The 20,575-nt window shown below is 36.4% G+C and overlaps 2 protein-coding genes across 4 annotated transcripts; one reads left to right on the forward strand and one right to left on the reverse strand.

The window, feature by feature from the left end:
• Positions 1-2,869: 2,869 nt before the first annotated feature.
• Positions 2,870-14,753, forward strand: LOC126368660 (mitochondrial glycine transporter-like). 3 transcript variants are annotated; one of them, XM_050012750.1, is made up of 6 exons: positions 2,870-3,188; positions 6,976-7,109; positions 8,880-9,146; positions 10,625-10,800; positions 11,881-12,050; positions 14,027-14,753. In XM_050012750.1, the coding sequence occupies exons 1-6, from the start codon at positions 3,102-3,104 to the stop codon at positions 14,144-14,146; spliced, it is 954 nt and encodes a 317-aa protein (XP_049868707.1). In that variant the 5' UTR covers positions 2,870-3,101; the 3' UTR covers positions 14,147-14,753. The 3 variants fall into 3 exon arrangements, with proteins under 3 accessions (XP_049868707.1, XP_049868709.1, XP_049868708.1); XM_050012752.1 differs by lacking the exon at positions 2,870-3,188 and adding an exon at positions 3,466-3,498; XM_050012751.1 differs by lacking the exon at positions 2,870-3,188 and adding an exon at positions 4,671-5,180.
• Positions 14,754-14,775: 22 nt separating this feature from the next.
• On the reverse strand, positions 14,776-18,820 carry LOC126368657 (soluble calcium-activated nucleotidase 1). Its single transcript, XM_050012747.1, has 4 exons — positions 17,956-18,820; positions 17,619-17,828; positions 16,580-16,813; positions 14,776-15,050 (listed from the first exon to the last, which is right to left on the reverse strand). The coding sequence occupies exons 1-4, from the start codon at positions 18,496-18,498 to the stop codon at positions 14,847-14,849; spliced, it is 1,191 nt and encodes a 396-aa protein (XP_049868704.1). The 5' UTR covers positions 18,499-18,820; the 3' UTR covers positions 14,776-14,846.
• Between the last annotated feature and the right edge of the window lie 1,755 nt (positions 18,821-20,575).

The following is a 20,575-nucleotide window of genomic DNA, read 5'->3' on the forward strand; positions in this document are numbered from 1 at the left end:
TACCTACTCTTACTGTAATAAAGCCGCGCTACGCTTCTAGAGGTACGGCCCGAGACATCGTGCAGTGTAATAGAGCCTTTACTAACGATTTTGTAGCTTAGTACAGCTTAATAAGCACGGGTTTTAGTTGAGGGTTGTATTCGTCATGTCTCGTCCCTAATTACACCCCGCCTAAAAGGGCCGTACACTTTTGTAAGTCAGTTTCTTGCAAAGTAATAAATTAACTGGTTGCACTTAAGACCTCCTGGTTACATGTCGTTTCTGTAATAGACCAAAAATACCTACAAAAACATAAATTTTATAATTACCTATGTCAACTAATGGTTCCTAATTTCACCACTGTTTACGAATAATTCGCTGGGCTCAGTGACTGCACTTTGATTGTAACTTAGAGAACCTTTACGAGCAAAGACAGAATGTCTACCGTCAACGGTATAATGACGTGGGTTCCTATTATTCCTTTATTACCCCATACGCCATTAACGAAGACCTTGACTGTTTCCGAACGCAATAATTGGTCACGGAACACTGCGGTTTAAATAGATCAGCCATTATTGAAGATGGAACAAGAGCTGTTTCAATGCATTACAGAATTTGGGTCACGAGTAGGTTTGTCATGTCAAGTAAGTATGGGAAAAAATGAATAAGTACTTACCTAATAAAAGTAGACTTGCAAAATAAATTTATGATACGGGTGTAAGTGGTAGGCTCGGAAGGGGAATACGTAGGCGCACATACCGCGATCAAATCCAGGATGTTTTGAAAGGTCACGTCAAGAGTACTCTAAACATGAAGATGATGAAGCATAAAGTCTTTGATGAGAGTGGAAGAAGCGAAAGTGGTGTGTCGGGATCGTGGTAAGTGGAATTCCGTGGTCGCTGCCGACCCCAATATGGGAAGTAGGCGTGATCTTATGAATGTTTCTTTGTAATAAAGAAATCGTCACCGCTCTATTGGCATAGAATAAACAATAATAAGTAGATAGTAGGAGGTCACTTGACTCCACCTCACACCAAAATGATTTACCTCACCCCCTAGATGATGGGGGTCTCTGTATGTCTCGCTCGCTCGTACGGGGTAGGCCGGGCTAAGGAAAAATAGACAATCCGCAGCTCGTCACATCTAGCATGCCGTAAAAAGAGCTTTCTGTTAGACCACCGTAGTAGATGGTGATACGAGGTAGATGGTGAACCGTATCGCCGTTTGGGAAAATAAGGCCACTCGCCGTAAAGAGACTCGCCGTAGCGAGAGTCGCCGTTCGGAGTGTCGCTGTCAACGCTACAATTCTAAATGCGACCATTATAGACGCCAACTGTGTGTTATGTTAATGTTAATTTATGTTAGAACAACCGATTATCTGCTGAATAATGAGAGTTGAGAATCGAATTATCTGTCTAACACGAAATGTCTCTATCTCTCTCTCTCTCTCTCTCTCTCTCTCTCTCTCTACGGGTAGAGGTCAAAGATTAAGTAATACAGATTGCACTTGTGATACCACCAGTTACGCCCAAACACAACGCCTGAAACGCTTTAAATAAGACGCATACAAAAACAAAATTCACGGATACCCACCAGTTTCAATACGAGATAATAATTATTGCTCGTGTTCTTGTGACGATGGCGTACCATATTTATGTTATGCGTAAGTAGAGGTACCTACAATCATAATAAGTACCTACGTAAGCAACGATAACCTACAGAGACAGACCATGCTCTGTCAACGCCTGATGATGTACCGTTAGCAAATACATTCCGGATACGGATTCATGCAGGGCTAACATGCACAAAACGTGATAAAATTATCGACCGATTCAATAAATTTTGTCGAAATCGATAAGTATGTTTTTTTCCCTAACATGCAAGCCACGTGATTTTGTTCGTATTTTGACAGAACGATATAGGTAATTATATCGTCAGAATCGATAAATTGACCGTAACAATCATAATTTTATCACGTTGCGCAACTTGCGCATGTTAGCCCTACTGGAGTACAAGGCGACTAAGGGCTAGTACTTATTCTGTCAATCTTTATCTAACACCGTTAGGTAGTAGGTATAAGGGATCGCGTACCTATACGTAAGTAGGTAATGTACTATTTAACCTGGAAGCATAGCAAAATGCTTTTCTTGTGCTTTTCGCTTTCCGTATCAACAGACTAGATACATCTCGTCAGTTGATAAGGAAAGCGAAAAGCACAAGAAAAGCATTAGCAAGAAAAGACGGAGTACCTAAATATCGCCCCTATCTGTTCTGTGAGTACCAAACTCTAGTGAGGCGATTATGATGATGAGGCATGGATGGTGGTTATTCTTCACTAAGTACTTTTAGTTGTTACCTATTGTGCTAACCGTACTCGTACCCCCTATGGCTTATCAAACTCGGGTTCAGAAGATAACCTTGTTGGTATACCACTACCTACTTAGCATAGACTAGGACCAAAACAAAGTCAACGGTTTCGCCTCTAGGCTATTGAGGAAAAACTGAAATAGAATTCCGTATGAGAAGTCGGTAAGTATGTATTTTTTGTCGGTTTAACTCATTTAATTACATAGCGTGGCGTGTTAACAAAATAACAAATAGGTAAGCGGCTTTCAGAAAACATATCTGACCTGGCCAGACTCAGAGTAAGTCCACAGACCTTTAATTCCTAAAATCATCTAAGATATTATTGACCTGAAAATCTGAACCATTCCGTATTTTTTATTTCGAAATAATTATTTAATTTTTTAATTTATCAGTTTTTGGACGTAAACTTATTAAAAAAATGTTTTCTATGAGAAAAAATCAAAGCTTTCCATTCGTAGAATTGGTGATTTATAATTTTTCATCTGTCAATGTCAACTATGTCAACTATCTGTCAGTGCAAAGAAAACATACTTATTGTTTTCCTCTTGCGATATGATTTTTCCAAAGTTTTCTTTGGATTTCTATTTTTAAAGAGGTTGCGTGGTGACTGATAATACAAATAATCAAATAATACATATTCGATTACTTTTACGCATTACAATTGCTTTAGCAACATGTGAAACTTTAATATGCCTAAGAAATTACAATGTCATCTGAGGAGAGTGTAAATATTTTGATTTAAATGTACGAAAAGTATGTCAGAATCGTTGGGGGCTTATTCAAATGGATGGGCGACCGACACTACGGTTCCAGTTGAACCGAAGAACCCTAAAGATAATGAAGTAAGTGGCAGTAGGTATGTAATTGGTCCCCTGCGAAGTTGTTTGTCTTATATGATAACGACCTACACTCTGACCCTAGGGTAATATTCCTTCGATATCATGCTAAGAAAAATCTCCTGCAAACATACTTGATATGACATCAGATGTTTTTTGACGAGACTCGATTAAAGCAGTCTCACACCGAGCGTTGTGAATTAATATTGTGTGCCATTATAAGCACAAGTGCCTAAGTTTGATATTTTTTATACCTACCTAGTTCATATTTTGTGCAATTTCCACATTTTATTTCAAAATGGAATCTGTCATTCAGGTAGGATTGTATTCTATTTAATTTATTTATTACATTCAGTAACTCGGTACTTTACTTACATGTATAATTTTGAAAAAGGTATTAAGTAATGAGTTTTGGTAACATTATAAATCAATAGCAAATTAGTAAATGAACTGTAAAAGTTGCTTAATTAATATTTAAAATGTTTTTAAAATGTTTCTGTTTTTGTTGCTATGTGAAAAAATATCAGTAGCTATTTGTTTTTTTTTTTTCTCATTTCTACTTATTATAACGTAAATAATTTATCTTTTTGTAAACTGATGTAATCCTATTACATCAAATAAAATATGTTATTAGAGACTTAAATAATATTGATTATGTATAACTTTTCTCCTCATCTGTACCAAATTAGTTCAAAATGATAATACAACTATTCTACACTATTGCATCATTAGTTATTTAGTGATTACCGATTATTTAATATAATTTATCCGGTTAACTTATTAAGCTCTCATATTATAAAAGATAAGATTTAAAATGTTTTAATAGATTCTTTATGCTGGCAAGAATTAAACAAAATTTAAATATGTATATTAATTATAGTTATTAAATATACATTATTATTAATTGCTATCTAGCAGATTTTTTTTCCTTGTTAATATATCTATTTAATATCAAAAAGAAAATGTTTACAACTTTCTTATGGACTTAAAAAGTTTAATAATAACTTTTTATAAGTTGTCCCAATATTATTAATTATGTTATCCCCTTGTTATCTGTCTTTGAGAATTATTATCGGTTCTTGGTATTCCGCTTAGAAGATACACAATGTACACAATATACAATGTTTAGGCACAAAGTCATTAAGAAAACTAATTCAGGTAAGTACACACACAAGACACTCAATAGGTACTTTGCAATTTTCCTGGATATGTAAACATCTACCTATCTTAATATCAAATATTATTAATAATAATACACTGTATCTAGTAGGAAGAGACAATAAATTGTAAACGTGTCAACATCATCCTTGAGAACATCTTTGTCTTGTCGCTAATGAACTTTATCGTCGCGTTGTGGTGCCCCTATCGCACTCATTACCCCCTAGCGAGACACAGATATCCATTATCATTGCGGGTTGTGGCCCCGGCGCGCAACCCGCTCGTCTGTCCCTGATAACGCTTCCTATATAACACTTGCCACTCCTGCGCACCATTTATCAGTCTCAGTGCGACGCCCGAACTGTATCAGTGCGCACGATTCACTGTATCGACTATAAAGTTTAAAGTGTTATTCTACTCAACTTCATTGTTTTGTTTATTCCTGATGGCTAAATTCGCGAGCAGTGTTTTCTTGTCCCCAAACTAATATACGTTTGAGTGTTATTTTGAAAGACTTTCAAAGCTAAACCCAGCTTCTACGTGCGAAGCTTTTTGTTTTCTAAAATTTATCAGGGCAGCAGCATACATGCATTACTACCCGAGCGACCTGTTGCAAAAAATGACCATTACCCTGATGTACCGTGTGAATCCCATCTACTACTCCGACTATTCGGATACGATTTGAGCTTGTATCTTAAGCTAGTTCAAACGAAACGCGCGTTTTGCCATTGGCTCTACCATTTCGAATACTACAAGTTTGGCGTGTACCCGAAAGATATTACCTGACGCTTGTAGAACTCCGAAAGGATTTCATTGTGCAGAATGGATATTGTGGCCAACGTAAGTTCTCTCACTAACTTCAGCTTATCTCTAGTTAAACGAGGCGGGTCAAAGTGTATCGACATATCGGCAACTGCTTAGCGACGAGTTTTCTAGTAGATTGCTTTGTTTATTTTTTTCTTTTTGTGTAGTATTCTGTAAATTATAATATTCTTGATTGTACACACACATATTACTTAAAACGAAAACAGTTGGGCATATATCAAAGAGATTAGATGGATTATTATGTTTTATCAGATACAATTTTGGCTACATACTTAAAATCCATTGTACAATAAACCCGTAACTGTGACAACTTAACACAGACTTCTAATGTATTGGACGGTAAAATAATTAATCTACAATTCACGAGTTTTCCACCCCATTAGGGATTACGGGCGTGAGTTTATGTATGTATGTATGTATGTTCACGAGTTTTCACTTTCATCTCATAACAGTTTGAGATAATACACAGAATACCTAGGTACTAACATAGGGAGCAACACACTGTAAAAATAAACATAAGATGTGGGTACATAATTTTCTAAAAGACGTCTTTCTCTTCAAGTATTTGAGCATCGCCATATTGGTATGGGCAATGGGCTGATAGTGTTTCATGATTTCATCACATCCATCTTTAAGACAAAGTGCGGCTGCAAGTTGCCTCATACCACAAGGCCACAAGTTATCAGAAGACATCCAGCACCCTTATAACCCGTGCACATAGGCTAGTTTTCAATTAGTCAAATCAGTTACTTTTTACTAAACGTTAAAACACGAAATTGCTATGACTTTAGTATGACAAAACGTACTGTGACGACATGATAAAGTCGGACTTATAACGTTTATAAAATAAGTTAAATAGAAAATGTTTTTTCGTTACTTTTAGATCTGGTTTATTTAGTAATCAGACATAATTGTCTTTTTTTCTCGTCATACAGCGCATTGGATTACACTGTAATGTTGTATGTACCTTTATAAATAAAATAATAATAAATAATAATAATATAATATAAGCTCACGACGTGCTCACGACTATTCCAATTGACAACATTTCAAATTTTTAAGCCGTGGTTTTTTTGTGCTATTTCGAAAGTACTTGTTTAAATAGAAGACACGTATTTTTTCTTTTCAAGATTTTTCCACTAGAAGTTACAAAAAGTATTTTTTGAAAATTTGATTCTGCCATTGATAGAATGAAGGCAGTATAATGTAATGTACCTTTGCATGCGTATTTAAAACAAGTCGCAAACAAAGTGTCATGTTATGTATGACATTTACTTTTTTTATAATTTTTATGTAAAGGTCTGAACTTATTATGCCTTCCTCTTCTGACTTCGTGGATTTTTCAATATATTTCTATTATTACTGAATTAAAAAATCTGAAAAAATGTGTTTTGTGTAAATCATAAAAATATCTCGAAATGGTTTTCGATTTAAGGCACCTTAGTAAAAATGAAATGTTGTCAATTGGGGTAGTACATCCACCATAAGATGATATAAGTACCTACACCTCACCGAGCTTTCTGTTAGACCAACGTGATAGGTGGTGAGCCGTAATCTGATTTGATAACTTATCTTTAACCTAAGCTAGGACACAACCACACCCTGGACACTTCATACAAAACACCTCGTTTTACACAGACACTCACATTGACGTTATCGTACACGCGCTTCGCCCATAGGATTGAAGACTAAAAGACCAAGGAAACCTAGCTCAGCCACTGGTGAGCAGCGGAGAGTTGCCGTTCTATACGTTCCTTATTCCGTGACACAACCCAATAATGGATGTCTGACCTGTTCCTCATTGTTCCAGTACCACCCGGTGTTCAAGGCGTTCCTGGCGGGCTCGTTCTCCGGAACGTTCAGCACCATCCTCTTCCAGCCGCTGGACCTCGTCAAGACTCGCCTACAGAACCCTGGGCAGCATGTCGTCGCGGCCACTGTCAAGTGAGCACCTACCTTTGTTTCCTACTCAACATAAGCTCACGACTATGTCAATAGAGTAGTCAGAGGTACGGTCACGAGTATTAATATGTATACACTTTGAAACCATGTCACGTTAACTTTTTTGACAAATTAAACCGTAAGTGTCATAAATGTCAAATATGATAGTACGACAGGGTTCTAAAGTGGGTACATGATATTGCTCATGACTGTACATCTATCGCAAAATGAACTAAAGTACCCACACCTCATCGAGCTTTCTGCTAAGCCAACGTTATAGGCGGTGAGCCGTATCGCCAAAAATTAGAAAAAAAACGAATAATTCGATAGAATTAATTTTACGATGAGAGTGGAAGAAGCTAAAAGGTGTGTTATGATCACCGTAGTAACCTTAGCGGCAGTCTGTGGTGTCTGTCTACCCCATTGTGACATGATTTTATGTAGTCTTTCAAAACTTAACGTAGAGGAAGAATAAGAGACAAGCCTTTATTTACAAAATAGTTGGTTTGTGTCTAGAAAACAATTATGTATTAATGTTGATTTGGCTGCCAGTGCATGTTTTCTTAACCGAATCAAGTCTTTATATCTCTTAGGTGTCTCTGAAATCATAGAAAGGATGTTTCCATTAAAAGATCTAATATTTAAAAAAAAAACATTCAATAACAATCAGAATTTTTACAAATCTTTCAGCCTTTAGAACCAAATCTTATGGGCTCTAATTTAAATTATATAATCAATTGGTTAATTAAATAAAATATGTAATATCTATTGATATTAACTATTTATCAGCGCCACGAGCACGAATCAAATAGATAGGTATTTGAAAACATCGTTGCTACGTCAGTGTACCTTCCAGATAATAAAACATAACTGCGTAGAGACGCAGAGAATTAGGTAGAGAGATTAGAGAATTAGGTATAATTATTTAGACGCGGTAAATGCAAGTGTAAACTTGCATTATGTTTTGATAATATTGTTTATAACACAAGAATGACGTCACATTACTTTCATCCGTTATTACTTCGCATTATTTATATCTGTTTTAGTTTCATTTACTACAATGTAACATTTTCTATAGGAACTGTGGGTACCTACCTAACTGACAGTTATTTGTTTTGGTGCCCTAACACTGTATTATTACCCGCTATTATTATACTTGTACAAAATTTTCCTATACCCAAAGGTTGCCTGGAAGAAATTGCTGCATGAGCAATAAGGCCGCCTGTTGTGCTTTTCTGTATATGTTGTCCTTATCTCTGTATTTTGTGTCCATTGTGCTCAATAAAGTATTTTATCTATCTATTATTTGTTCCTGGCATAATTTGGGAAACAATGTCATCTTTACAAAAGCGCATGGTGGCGTCCATCTATTCATTCTTTATTTGTAAAAGATGACTCTGTACCTTTTAAAGCGTCCACTTGATCTTTGACTTAGACATTGTTTATCCATTATAGGTACACGCTGCCATATGAGAGACGTAGCTACTACTAAAGACAATGGTAGTTTGTCCTTTTTCTAAATACCATAACAATAAACAGCGTAGATACGTCCCACTGCTGGGCACAGGCCTCCCCTCAATCAACCGGAAGGTATCTATTCCACCACGCTGCTCCACTGCGGGTCGGTGGAGTTTGTTTTTATTGCTAATAGCGCACGGAATCACCTTACTTTTCCGGACAATCAGGTGAATCAAACCTGCAAAGTCCTTACCAAACAAAGGACAGTCTCATAAAGTCTTAAGTCTTTTTCTAAATGCATCTAATTATTTCTAGCGGGCGAATCCAACCGGGAATGATAACAATCTTCGCGAGCATAGTTCGTCAAGAGCACATCGTCGGATTATGGCGCGGGATGGTGCCTTCCATCGCGCGCTGCGTCCCCGGGGTCGGGCTGTACTTCTCATCGCTGCACTGGCTGAAAGCCAAGCTGGGGAAGACTCGTAACCAGGACCTGAGTCCCTTGGAAGCCATTACGCTGGGCGTCGTAGCTCGGACCATGAGCGGGGTCGCGCTTATCCCCATCACTGTTATCAAGACTAGGTGAGTTTTATGAAGTTGTACTAAGTTCAAGATCAATTATGAAATTCGGGTCATTAAATAAAGACAGATCTAAAACTAACGAAAAACATTTTCATTTTTTCTATTTAACTTATTTATGAATTTTAATCAAGAAAAACGTAATAATAATTCCGACATTTTCTATGACGTCAGTGTACCTACTTTTTCATACAAATTCCATATTAATTTCGTGTTTTGACATTTAGTAAAAAGTAACTTCTTCTATCGTGTGGGTTGTTAGGCGGAGTACCAACACCAGGTGATCATCCTGTAATGTCCTAACTAAACATGGGACCACAAAGTAATTTTTGTGATATGTCCTCACCGAGAATCGAACCTAGGACCTCCGGATCGTGAGCCCAACGCTCAACCACTGGACCACGGAAGTCGTTAAAAAAAGTAACTGAGTTGACTAGTTGGAAACTAGCCTATTAATGAGACGTCAAAATCCTCAGAGCTCTTCAAAGACATTAAACGTATGTAATATACATAAATAGTCAAACCAAGAGCCCCGCGTCAATCCTTATTGAAGGTAGACTAGTTACTATAGGTATAGAGCTGCCGTATAGTGAGTTGGTAGAGACTAGAGACTGCTAGTAGAGTCAGCCACGAACTGCACGTGTTAGTACTAAAGATCAATAATAACTCGGGTTGCTGTGGGCTGTGGGTTGGCAATCAACCTCTTAACCCACTCGATAGAAAAAGAAGAAGACGAAATATATGTATGAGGATCTATAAAGCGACTTATAATGTGATAGGTACGCATTAGTTTTGAATTAGAGTAACAGTTTATAATGAAGGAAAAGTAGGTTTCCGGTCCTATTTTCAATTCAAATTAAAGAATGTAATTTAAATGTAAAAGTGACACGACATCCATTGTTACAGAGGCTACTGCGTTGTGGCCGAGTTGAAATTTAAATGTTAATAATTATGACATTTAATTTGCATTGTTCAATTACGCACGAGGGCAATGGTTTAAATGTATTTTACTGACCGACGACGTCGGCCGCCTGTGAACCTAATGAATGCTAATTTTCATTTCATTACCTACTTAAATAAATCAACCATAATAACACCAGGAAAATTTCCAAACCGACTTTTTATAAAGTGTTTTTTTTTTGGCAATTTAACAGAGATTGTCCTCATTAGGCTTATTTTTAAGGGTTGCTTTTACCTAGTGTAGGAAACATTCGTTTTGTGTTTAAAAGTTTGAGTCCACAAAACCTTTATGTTAGTGAAGTTGGTAATCCTTCTCACAATCCACACGATTGAAGAAACGGAGTATAACAGTCTGAAACTTTTGTAACCAAATCCGTCTGTCAACCTTTAATTCCACGAAAAATTAACTAATCAATTTGAATCAACGTTACATGCAATAAACTGATACTTCCACGCCAATAATGTATGATCGAAGGTTCCACGCCGGTTTAAATAACATCTTCCTTGTTCTCTCTCCCCAGGTACGAGTCAGGAGTGTACAAGTACAACAGTTTGGGCGGAGCGCTAAAGGCGATCTACCGCGCGGAGGGGCTGCGAGGCCTCTCTTGTGGCCTCGGCCCAACACTAGCTAGAGACGCGCCCTTCTCAGGACTCTATCTCATGTTCTACACTCAGACGAAGCAGGCTGTGCCTAAAGGTAGGATTCTAATTAAAAACAAAAAATAGGTATTTAAATATTTGTATAATTACTTATATAAATATTTAATTATATTATTCTGTATTGGGCTGGTTTTCCCTTCGTGAGTTGGAAGGTCAGACAGGCAGTCGCTTCTGTAAAAACCGGACCTGTCAAATCTTCAGGTTAGGTTCGCGGACCCTGTGAAAAACGGGATAATGCTAGGTGATGATGAATATTTATTTGTAATATGTTTTCTTGCAATCTATCTTAGTTTATCATGAGATGAACTGCTCTACCCCAACTGAGATGTAGTCGTGAGCTTATGTTTTATAGTATATATTATATATATTGAGAGGAGATTGGTACGTCTGAAAAAGGTATTTCTACCAACAATGAGTAGATGTTTAGGTACAATAATATCGGTACTATAATTATGTAGTCGTTACACGAGTCATATGAGGGACCACTGGCAGACCACTACAGAAAAAAATATCAATAATTATTTGTCGCAAACCATAGACGTCATTGTAACGGGTGTGGCATATATGCGTCAAATTCTTAGGTCAACAATATGTAAGTTGCTATCCAAATGTTATCAAATCCAGAACAATAAGTTTTGAAAACTTACAGGCGATGTGAATTCTTCAACAAAAACATCTTTATCTTTAGTTGCTAGATGGAAATAACAAGTGAAATTAAAACAATATTTGCTCACGTAAATCATACGAGTATTCACGTCATTGTTATTTTATTGGCATAGTTGTGTTATCGTTGGTTTTTGTAGAAGTTTCTAGATGTTTTTGTAGACTTGAGTAAGCGCCATCTATTGGTGGATAGCATTTACTTTCCTCGTGTAACGATAGATGTCGCTATTGTAAATCAGTGCTATTTTTACTTTTAGTTTATTAAACTACCGCCATTTTATTGAGACGACTGTAGACTTGAGAGATAATTTTTGAATTCTCTCGTCTGCGCCTACTAAAAAGCAACTTTTATGAGTATTGTAAATATTGAAATGACTGACTTCATACCATATACCAAAAACCAATTAGTACCTTAGACTTTTCTAGCTTCTAACAAAACGATCTTCTAACCCAGAATGGCTGCAGAGCCCGACCGCGTCGAGCATCGTCCATTTCTCTTGCGGAGTCGTAGCTGGGATCGCTGCTTCCTTAGCCACCAATCCTGCTGACGTGCTGAAGACCAAAATGCAGCTGTATCCAGACAAGTTCCCTAACACTTTCAGCGCTGCCGTCTACATACACCAGGTATTTTTTTTTCTATGATGAATTAGAAACGAATAAAAACAGAACGCATTCACCTGCCTATTTTACCCGGACATGTGGTAAAAACAGGCAGAGATTGTGTCCTTTGTAACATGATGGATATCCATCCATCCAGGTATCTCTGGATAGAGATGGGTTAGAATACCGTTCATCATACCCACATTTTGACTTCACATCCTAGGTGACTGCAAGTTGTTTTTTGATTATCTTGTTAATGTGTGCAATAGTGTTTGTTCACCAATTCGTTTAAATCGTATGGAGTAGCTCCGCCTACCATTATAATTCATATAAACCTCATAAAATGAACATCGTCTAGGAAAATGTAGATAAGTGACAATACTTGCCCCGCACCGCGTAAATTGCACAAAATATTTCATAAGAACAAACTAAAAGATCTTACCTTTCATAAAACAAGTTCAAGAAGAAAACACAGTAAGCCACATTTGGATTTTTTTCCGAACATGCAAAAATGTATTTTTTGCTCTGTGTTTGTTACTTATTATGTCTCGGAAACAAAATCAAACGTAGTAAAACCACGTAACACCCATGTCTCATGCTGTTTTGATGTGGTGTTTTGTGCCTTACTAACGGTATAAGGTTTAAAGTTTAAACTTCTTAAAATAAAGCAGGCTTTAGGCGACTTAGCGCTACGAGGGTCAGACTATTTTTTAAAGCGTTACTAGGCGAAACAGGACAAAAAATATAGTATAAGTCTTACTGTGCTTCGCTTTTGGGCAGCCGAGTTTATATAACATCCTATTTGACAGTAGGTCATCATAATTAATTTAAGAGCCACGCTCTTGTTAGTGTAGCATCCTCCATTCTTGTCTCATCATCATCATCATCAGCCCATTAACATCCCCACTGCTGGGGCACGGGCCTTCCCTATGGATGGATAGGGAGATCGGGCCTTAAACCATCACGCGGGCCCAGTGCGGATTGATGGTTATTAACGACTGCTAATGCAGCCGGGACCAACGGCTTAACGTGCCTTCCGAAGCACGGAGGAGCTCGAGATGAAAACTTTTTTTGTGGTCACCCATCCTATGACCGGCCTTTGCGAAAGTTGCTTAACTTCAACAATCGCAGACCGAGCGCGTTTACCGCTGCGCCACCGAGCTCCTCCTTTCACTCTTGTCTATCAAAGGCCAATTCTTTCATTTCCTTCTAAGACACGACGTTCACCTTCTCTTTATAATCTGTTCCATGTGAGCTCTTCTTGGTCTTCCCTTTCCTCTCTTTCCTTGTAGCTTCCCTTCTGTGATGTTTTTAATAAATTCACACAGTTTCAAGTGTTTGATAGTAGGTAACTAATTTTTATCGAATAAATTTTAGTCGCTGGGAGGCCAATTACGGGCTATCGCGCAGTTGTTCTTATCAACGGCACGTTCCTAGCATGTCAACAGTATGTGGTTGTTAGGGTCGGACAGTGTCACGATATAAGCTTTTTTACCACAGGTCACAGGCCAAGCGATACACTTAATTAGCACTGAAGTTTTGACTCATATCACTCAGTACAAAGTCTTTCGCTTTTCTCTCCTATTAAATGGCAGTAAGATTCTAAACTGTTAATAAAATTAATTGATCTAATGTACTGGCTTTCACTTAGATAAATTGTAGGAAATTGTATCGTACTAAGTTTGTTACATAAGATTTTAATTTGTAAGCGTGTAAATCTCAAACAAATATAATAAGCAGACATGAAGTTGATAAGATAAAGTCACGAAGTTTTTGTAATGGTTACTTCTGATTTTTTTATTTGCGTAGTTTTTAATGTAATTCGATAATAGTGTCGGTACATAAAGTTCGTATGTGTCGAATTAATTTCAAATAAAGAATATGCAGTGATCATGATGTGTCCCCGGGTTACGTTTACGCTTTTCTTATCACACACGGCGTTATTCGAATTTTTAGACCAGATTTTAAATATGACTAATTCCCTATTTCTTCTATTCCAGACTTATGGCGTCCGTGGATACTTCAAAGGCGCCGTGCCAAGGATGTTGCGACGTACTCTGATGGCCGCTATGGCTTGGACGGTGTTTGAAGAGATAACTCGATCTATTGGCTTGAAATGACCTTATAGGCACAGGCCTTGACAGGCAACATAACCTTGATAGGCCTACAAACGCCTGGACAGGACCAACTTTGAAATTACTTGAAATTATCCTATCGTGATACAAGTGGTGCGATGTTCCTTAACGTAACGTGTTTAGGATTACTTTGTGTATATTTTGAATATACTTCTCATCAAAAAATCGAAACGCTTTGAATTTTGTTCAACAAAACACTACGTAAATTCTAAATTTGAATTTGGAAAATTGGGATTAAAAAAATAATATACTCACTGGCTGTACAGTGTCATTTTTTTTACTCCTAATATTTAGTCGTGTTTTATATTTTTCTGATAACAGAAACTTGCGAGGCGTTTCGATATTTTCGATGAGAAGTGTTTGTATTCCCTTCAATGGGAGACTTCACAGTTTATTTTGTATACCTGTTTTATCATAGCCTTTGATTACTATTTTACTTTTGTCGTTAGAAGTTATTTTAGTAGTTTTTTAGACTTTGTTTCCATTTATCAGTAGCCAATAGATCGGGTCGGTAGAAACGATCATGTGTAACATGTTATTCTTAGGTTAAAAATGTGATAATGTTGAAAATAAAATGTTTAAAAAACCAAAATATTGTTTGAATGAAAGCTGAATTGTAACAAAACTAGTATATTGTACATATTTACATAATATTATTTGCTATTTTTATGAATTTATATCACGTTCATATGAACTCTATGCCTTCATATTTGAGGTTTTCCACAATGGTGTCAACCATGAGCGTTGTGCCGTCGGTTTTAAATGCAGTAATGTATGTGGCAGTTTTTCCTTCAAATTCTGTGGTCTTGAGAGCCACTATGGCCTCGTCTCTCGATCCTGGAATGAACTTGAACGAGGAGAAGCCAAGCTTCGGCTGGTGTTTGGTGATCTGTAACCGAATAAAAACATTTCCTTAATTAGGAAATAATACAAACTAGAATAGTGGGATTACCCTTTTTACAAAAGAGATTGTATAGGCTTCGATTTTTCTAATAATGCATACTAAATACACTGAATCAATGGGGTAGTATCCTTGGTTGAAGACAAGTTATGAAATTCAGGTTACTAAATAAAGACAGATCTAGAACTGAGGAAAAACGATTTATTTTACTATTTAACTTATTCATGAATTTTAATCAATAAATCTTTATTTAATCATAAGTGGGACATTTTATCACGCTTTTCTATGACGTCACAGTGTGCTTTTTCATACAATTTCCATAGTAATTTCGTGTTTTGATGTTTAGCAAAAAGTAATTGATTTGACTAGTTGAAAGTTAGCCTATTACCTTTTCCGCGGCGCTTTGTTTAGATTAACTAGTGTTTGTTTGTATAAAAGAGAAATAGTTAAAGCTCCTGTCATTTTTGTAATACCTACTAATTCTTTATTTAGATTAATTTGCTATGAAAATTAATCAGGCGTTTATGTTTTCTTTGTGTGTTAATAGTTAAAAATAACTTCCACATCATCATTTTTGCCTGTTTCTGCTTAGCTATCTCGCACGAGCGAACCTCTATAATTAATGTTAATGTGAAGTATAATATTAAATGTCGTTCCGGATTTGTATATCTTGATACTCATTAAAACCTGAAAGATGTTTCTGCCATACATACTGAAATACCCTTTATTATCGACTGGGGTGGATACTAAAATTATTATTCTTCTTTGCTATGAATGGTGATATAGTACATGGTATAGTCTATGTCTGTATATAGGTACAGATGACAAAAATAACTTCGGATATTAGACTTTCTTTGAACTGATTTGATAATCATTTCTAAAAGGTCAAATGTATGTGTAAATAATAATATTTCATATCATATTAGCTTTGAGATAAGCCACGTCTCGCGATAATGTTTCTAATATTATCAGGAGAAATATAATAATTAGTGTGTGGAAATAATGAAATAGCATTAGAAACTTTAAAGTAACTGTCTGCTACCAATTTGGATGAAAATTGGCAAATAGATAGATGAAAATAAAAGACCAGAAGTACTTTTCAGGGATAGACTTAGAGAACTTACCACAAAAAAACGACGTCCAACCTAACTAATTCGCAGGCAGGTGGTAACAACTAATTGTATCATACCCAAACTGGTTTCTTTTACCAATTCATTGCTTTCTGTCTATCCCCATCAACCAAAAGACACTTTTTTGGTACTGTTGTTTAAGATATATGCAGATATAGATTATGTATGGATGTGAATTAGGTTTTCATGTCACTAACACAGTTGGCTCCACATTATAGACGGCGATACGGCTCACCCACCACATATCATGGTTGTCTAACAGTAAGCTTGGTGAGCTGTGGGTGCTTAGGTCACCTTGTGATAGTTGTACCTCTGACTACCCCATTTGGTATATAGTTGTGAGCTTATGTTGTTTAATTTTTTGGCTGCAATAAATCAAATACAAACCTCAGAAGCTTGAATTTGGTGGAAGTTAGCATCAGCAGTTATCAGGTAGTTACAACCCATAACTTCGTCTCTGGTTTCATTATATGGTTCATGACTGCACCGTCTGGGTAGGAAGTGCCACTTCTCCAGCATGGGAGACCAGACGCCAGACTCGTGGATCATGTAACCGGGCCATTTGATGCCTATAGCCATTCTCACTGCCTTATATTGGTTCACCCAACTAAGGTGTTGGACCTGAAATTAAAAAAAAAATGTTGGTTGAAAGTAGCTGTGATCGTGGTCACCTCAACCTATACATAAACAGCCTTAATACATCCCACTGCTGGGCACAGGCCACCCCTCAATCAACCGAAGGGGGTATGGAGCCTACTCCATCATGCTGCTCCAATGCGGGTTGGTGGAGTACATTTATCTTTATTAAAAAAAAGGTGACTGTTAAAAGTATTATGTTAAAACAGAAAGCTAACTGCATTTTATTCATAATATCTTTCTTAATCTTATTCTATATTCAAATTGGATCCAGGTATATTATAATATATCTTTAGTAAACCTTGTATGTGTATAACATTTGCTAAATTCTTTCATGATACATCCTGTGGCGAACAGGTAAAAGAGATGTGTTATGAAAATCTTATCCATTGTTCTAGATGACTGTTTTCATAATTGTAAAATTCTTATATTCCCCTCATCTTATTTTTTCTCCATTCTTTTTGCTTTTTTTCAGAACTTATTTATTGGATTAATCTATCTCACTCATTTTTTACTACTATGCCTATTTAATATCTTGTGTTGTGTAGGTTGTCAGGTAAATTACCAAACTCATCAACCCTAGTGTCAGGGTAATATTGAGCCGCCAAAGGCCCCTGACATGGCTCATGTAACAACTACTTACTTACATCAGCAAGTAGTAACCGAGACCAATGGCTTAATGTGCCTTATGAAGCACGGCTCATCTTACTTTTTGGCCAATCAGGTGATCAGCCTGTAATATTCTAACCAAACTAGGGATCACAAAGTGATTAAATAAAGTTATACAAACCTCCCCATTCATATTGACTGCTTTCACCCACATCGGATCATACGTCTGAAACTCTCCACTGGACGTTGTCCACTCTTTGCCCATAGAGCCTACATAAAGTATCTCATCCTTTACTGTAGCCCACTCCGTCTTGAAGCCCTTCTCCATCATTCCATTCCCATCGGATAATACTACCCATGGCACAACCTTGTTATTTATTATTTCAAACACCTGTAAAATATTTAAGTTGATATTTGACTTACATAGTTGTTGCTGGAGGTATTTATATTAAAGATAAAAATTGATACCAACAAATATTGTGTACAAAGTTATTAACTTCACAAAATAAGATACTCACCACACCAGAGCGGTCATCAAATGTCAGCAGTCTCCCATCATATACAATTAATTCGGACAATTCCATGCCTCTTCCTTTCTGTGCATATGTAGAAGTGAGCAGGGTTGCTGGCTGAGTATCCCATGTCACTGTTACAGTGTTCTGCACTGGATTATAAATTAAAGATCCTCTTTTTAAATAACTATTAAATGTATGAGCCTTTGATTTGCTCTTAGAATTTGTATCTAAATCTGCAACTATACCTATTCGGTATGTCCTTACATCTCCTGATATTAATGCAGGTGTAAGGGGATATGTGGCGTTGTATGGCCGAATTATGGGCGACCATCTGTGTGTAACTTCTGCCTGCCTTGCCGTCCACCAGTTGTAGTAAAACAATATGAGGAGGAAACCTCCAATTAAGCTGACTAAGAGGACAAACTGCGGCTGTATTCTGACGGTGTTTCCCACCCTGTAGGTGGCTGGCGTACGCAAGGCCTTGCGCCAATCCCGGAGAGTGCCTTTCATCATTTTATGCTCTTCCGACTCGTAATAGTCATACATAACGTTACCTATATTTCATAATTTGTTCCATCCAATAAACTGATTAAAAACTGACTAGTATTTCATTAAATTCCGCTAATTTTTTAATTAACACGTGTGAATTTTCACTAAGGAAAACTAATTTCTTGTAGTTCATTGGCACTATATTTTTCAAATTTTCACTGGAATGCAGGTCCTTCGGCGGGATTTAGGTGATATGGAAACAGTAACTGTTGATTGCGATGAAACACGACAAAAAATCTGTTTCATCTTGGATTTACAATCCAAAAGAATTATTTACACGATTTCCACAAAATTTACTGACGATGACAAGTTTGACAATTCTACGACAAATTTACTGTAAATGTCAATGTCAATTTGAATTTGACGTCAAACTTTTCTTTCAGGGTAATGGACGTAAATATTTTATAAAAAAAGAACACCACGTAACGGTGGCAAATAATACTATCTTAATGTAATTTATACTTATTGACAGTTTTCTGTTAAAAAAAAACACACCGTAAATAGGCATGTTCGTTTCATTAATAATCCATCGCAGTCGGTTTGTAACTTACCTGTTTTTTATGTAAAGTTTAAAGTTGGTTTGGTTTTTGTGGTTCAGTTCTCATAACGACGTGAAATTGATTGTAAAGTAGGTAATAAGAAATCAATTTATATAAATACCTACATAGCGATAGGTTTACCTATCTATCCTACCCACTATTCGACCTAAGCTACTTAGGTACACTCGGGTAAGTAGGTAGGTAGGAAGTTTGTCTATCTGTAGGATCCAACTTAATGCATTATTATCTACGAAAGACTTTTGAATGTGAGATTTCCCAGGTAACATTCCCCAAAAAAATATAGAAAGTTATAAAAAAAAAATGGATAACAGACATACTTAATAATTATTATGCATCCGTTATCTTTGTTTTTGGGTATAAATACATCTTCCGCCCACTATTATTATTCTGATCAAAATAAAGAGAAGCAAAATAAGTAGGTAAGTAACTATATAATTCTATACTTAATTATCAATCAACAATTTTATTATTCTTATAGGTAAGTACCTAAGTATATTATGCTTTTTGAATAATTATGTACACGAGTAATGAAAAATGTGTAATTATCACTTTTATATTTATTATTTTTGTCGAACCTAGCCTGGATATTTAAATAGATAGGTAATTATGTATAAGTACCTAACTGAAATCCTTGCAAATCAATAACTTCTCATAATCTCTTCCCAATAATTTAAACAAGTAGGTAAGTACAGTACCAACCTTTGCAATTTCGTTGGTATTTATAAGGATAAACATCAACAAAATTGCACACACGAAAAAATGCCTAGCCTTACTTTCACTAACTAGAATAAAAATTGAACTGATTCTCTCTCATCACTACGAAGACGAACATCCTGTACAAAAAAAAGATAATTGAACTGAAATTAAATCACATTCGGCTAGCATTCGGCTCCCAATTCGTACTTATGGCTTCTTCTAGATTGATTCCTTTGATGTTAAACATCCGCTATACTACATCAATGCCAATGTTAATTACCGACTTAATAATATTATTCACATACTTTCACTTCATTCAAAATCTACGTTATGTACCGATTGAAAACCGAAGCTATCCTTGCCTGTATGAACTTTAGAGTTCCATGGATGAAAGATGTAAGTAAACCCCTAGTACGTCTGAGTTACATTAGTAAAGGTACCTCTAAGAAGTATGTCAATTTGGGAAGACAATGACCCCGATTCCTGCAAACACTGTCACCGGGTTATTTTTAAAACGGTTATTATTATAATTAACTTGTTGACAGTCATACGTCCCTTTCTTTTTCAGCGGATAAGAAAATGACAGGTATAACTTAAAATAAAATTAGGTGGGGTCTACAGGAAATAGCACCACTGGCTCCTGAAATAAGTACAGTTACTTATACTAGTTTAAGGGCCAGGGCCGGATTTATAATTGTTACTTGTTTGATGTACTCAATACACTTTCTTTCTGTCTATCTACATTATATCTACTTCTCTACCCATGTCTTTTGTCCGGCAGTAGGACTCGGCGGCCCATGTAAGATAAAACTTTATTG

Source organism: Pectinophora gossypiella, chromosome 8 (genome assembly GCF_024362695.1).
Source record: "Pectinophora gossypiella chromosome 8, ilPecGoss1.1, whole genome shotgun sequence".
Lineage (NCBI taxonomy): Eukaryota > Metazoa > Arthropoda > Insecta > Lepidoptera > Gelechiidae > Pectinophora > Pectinophora gossypiella.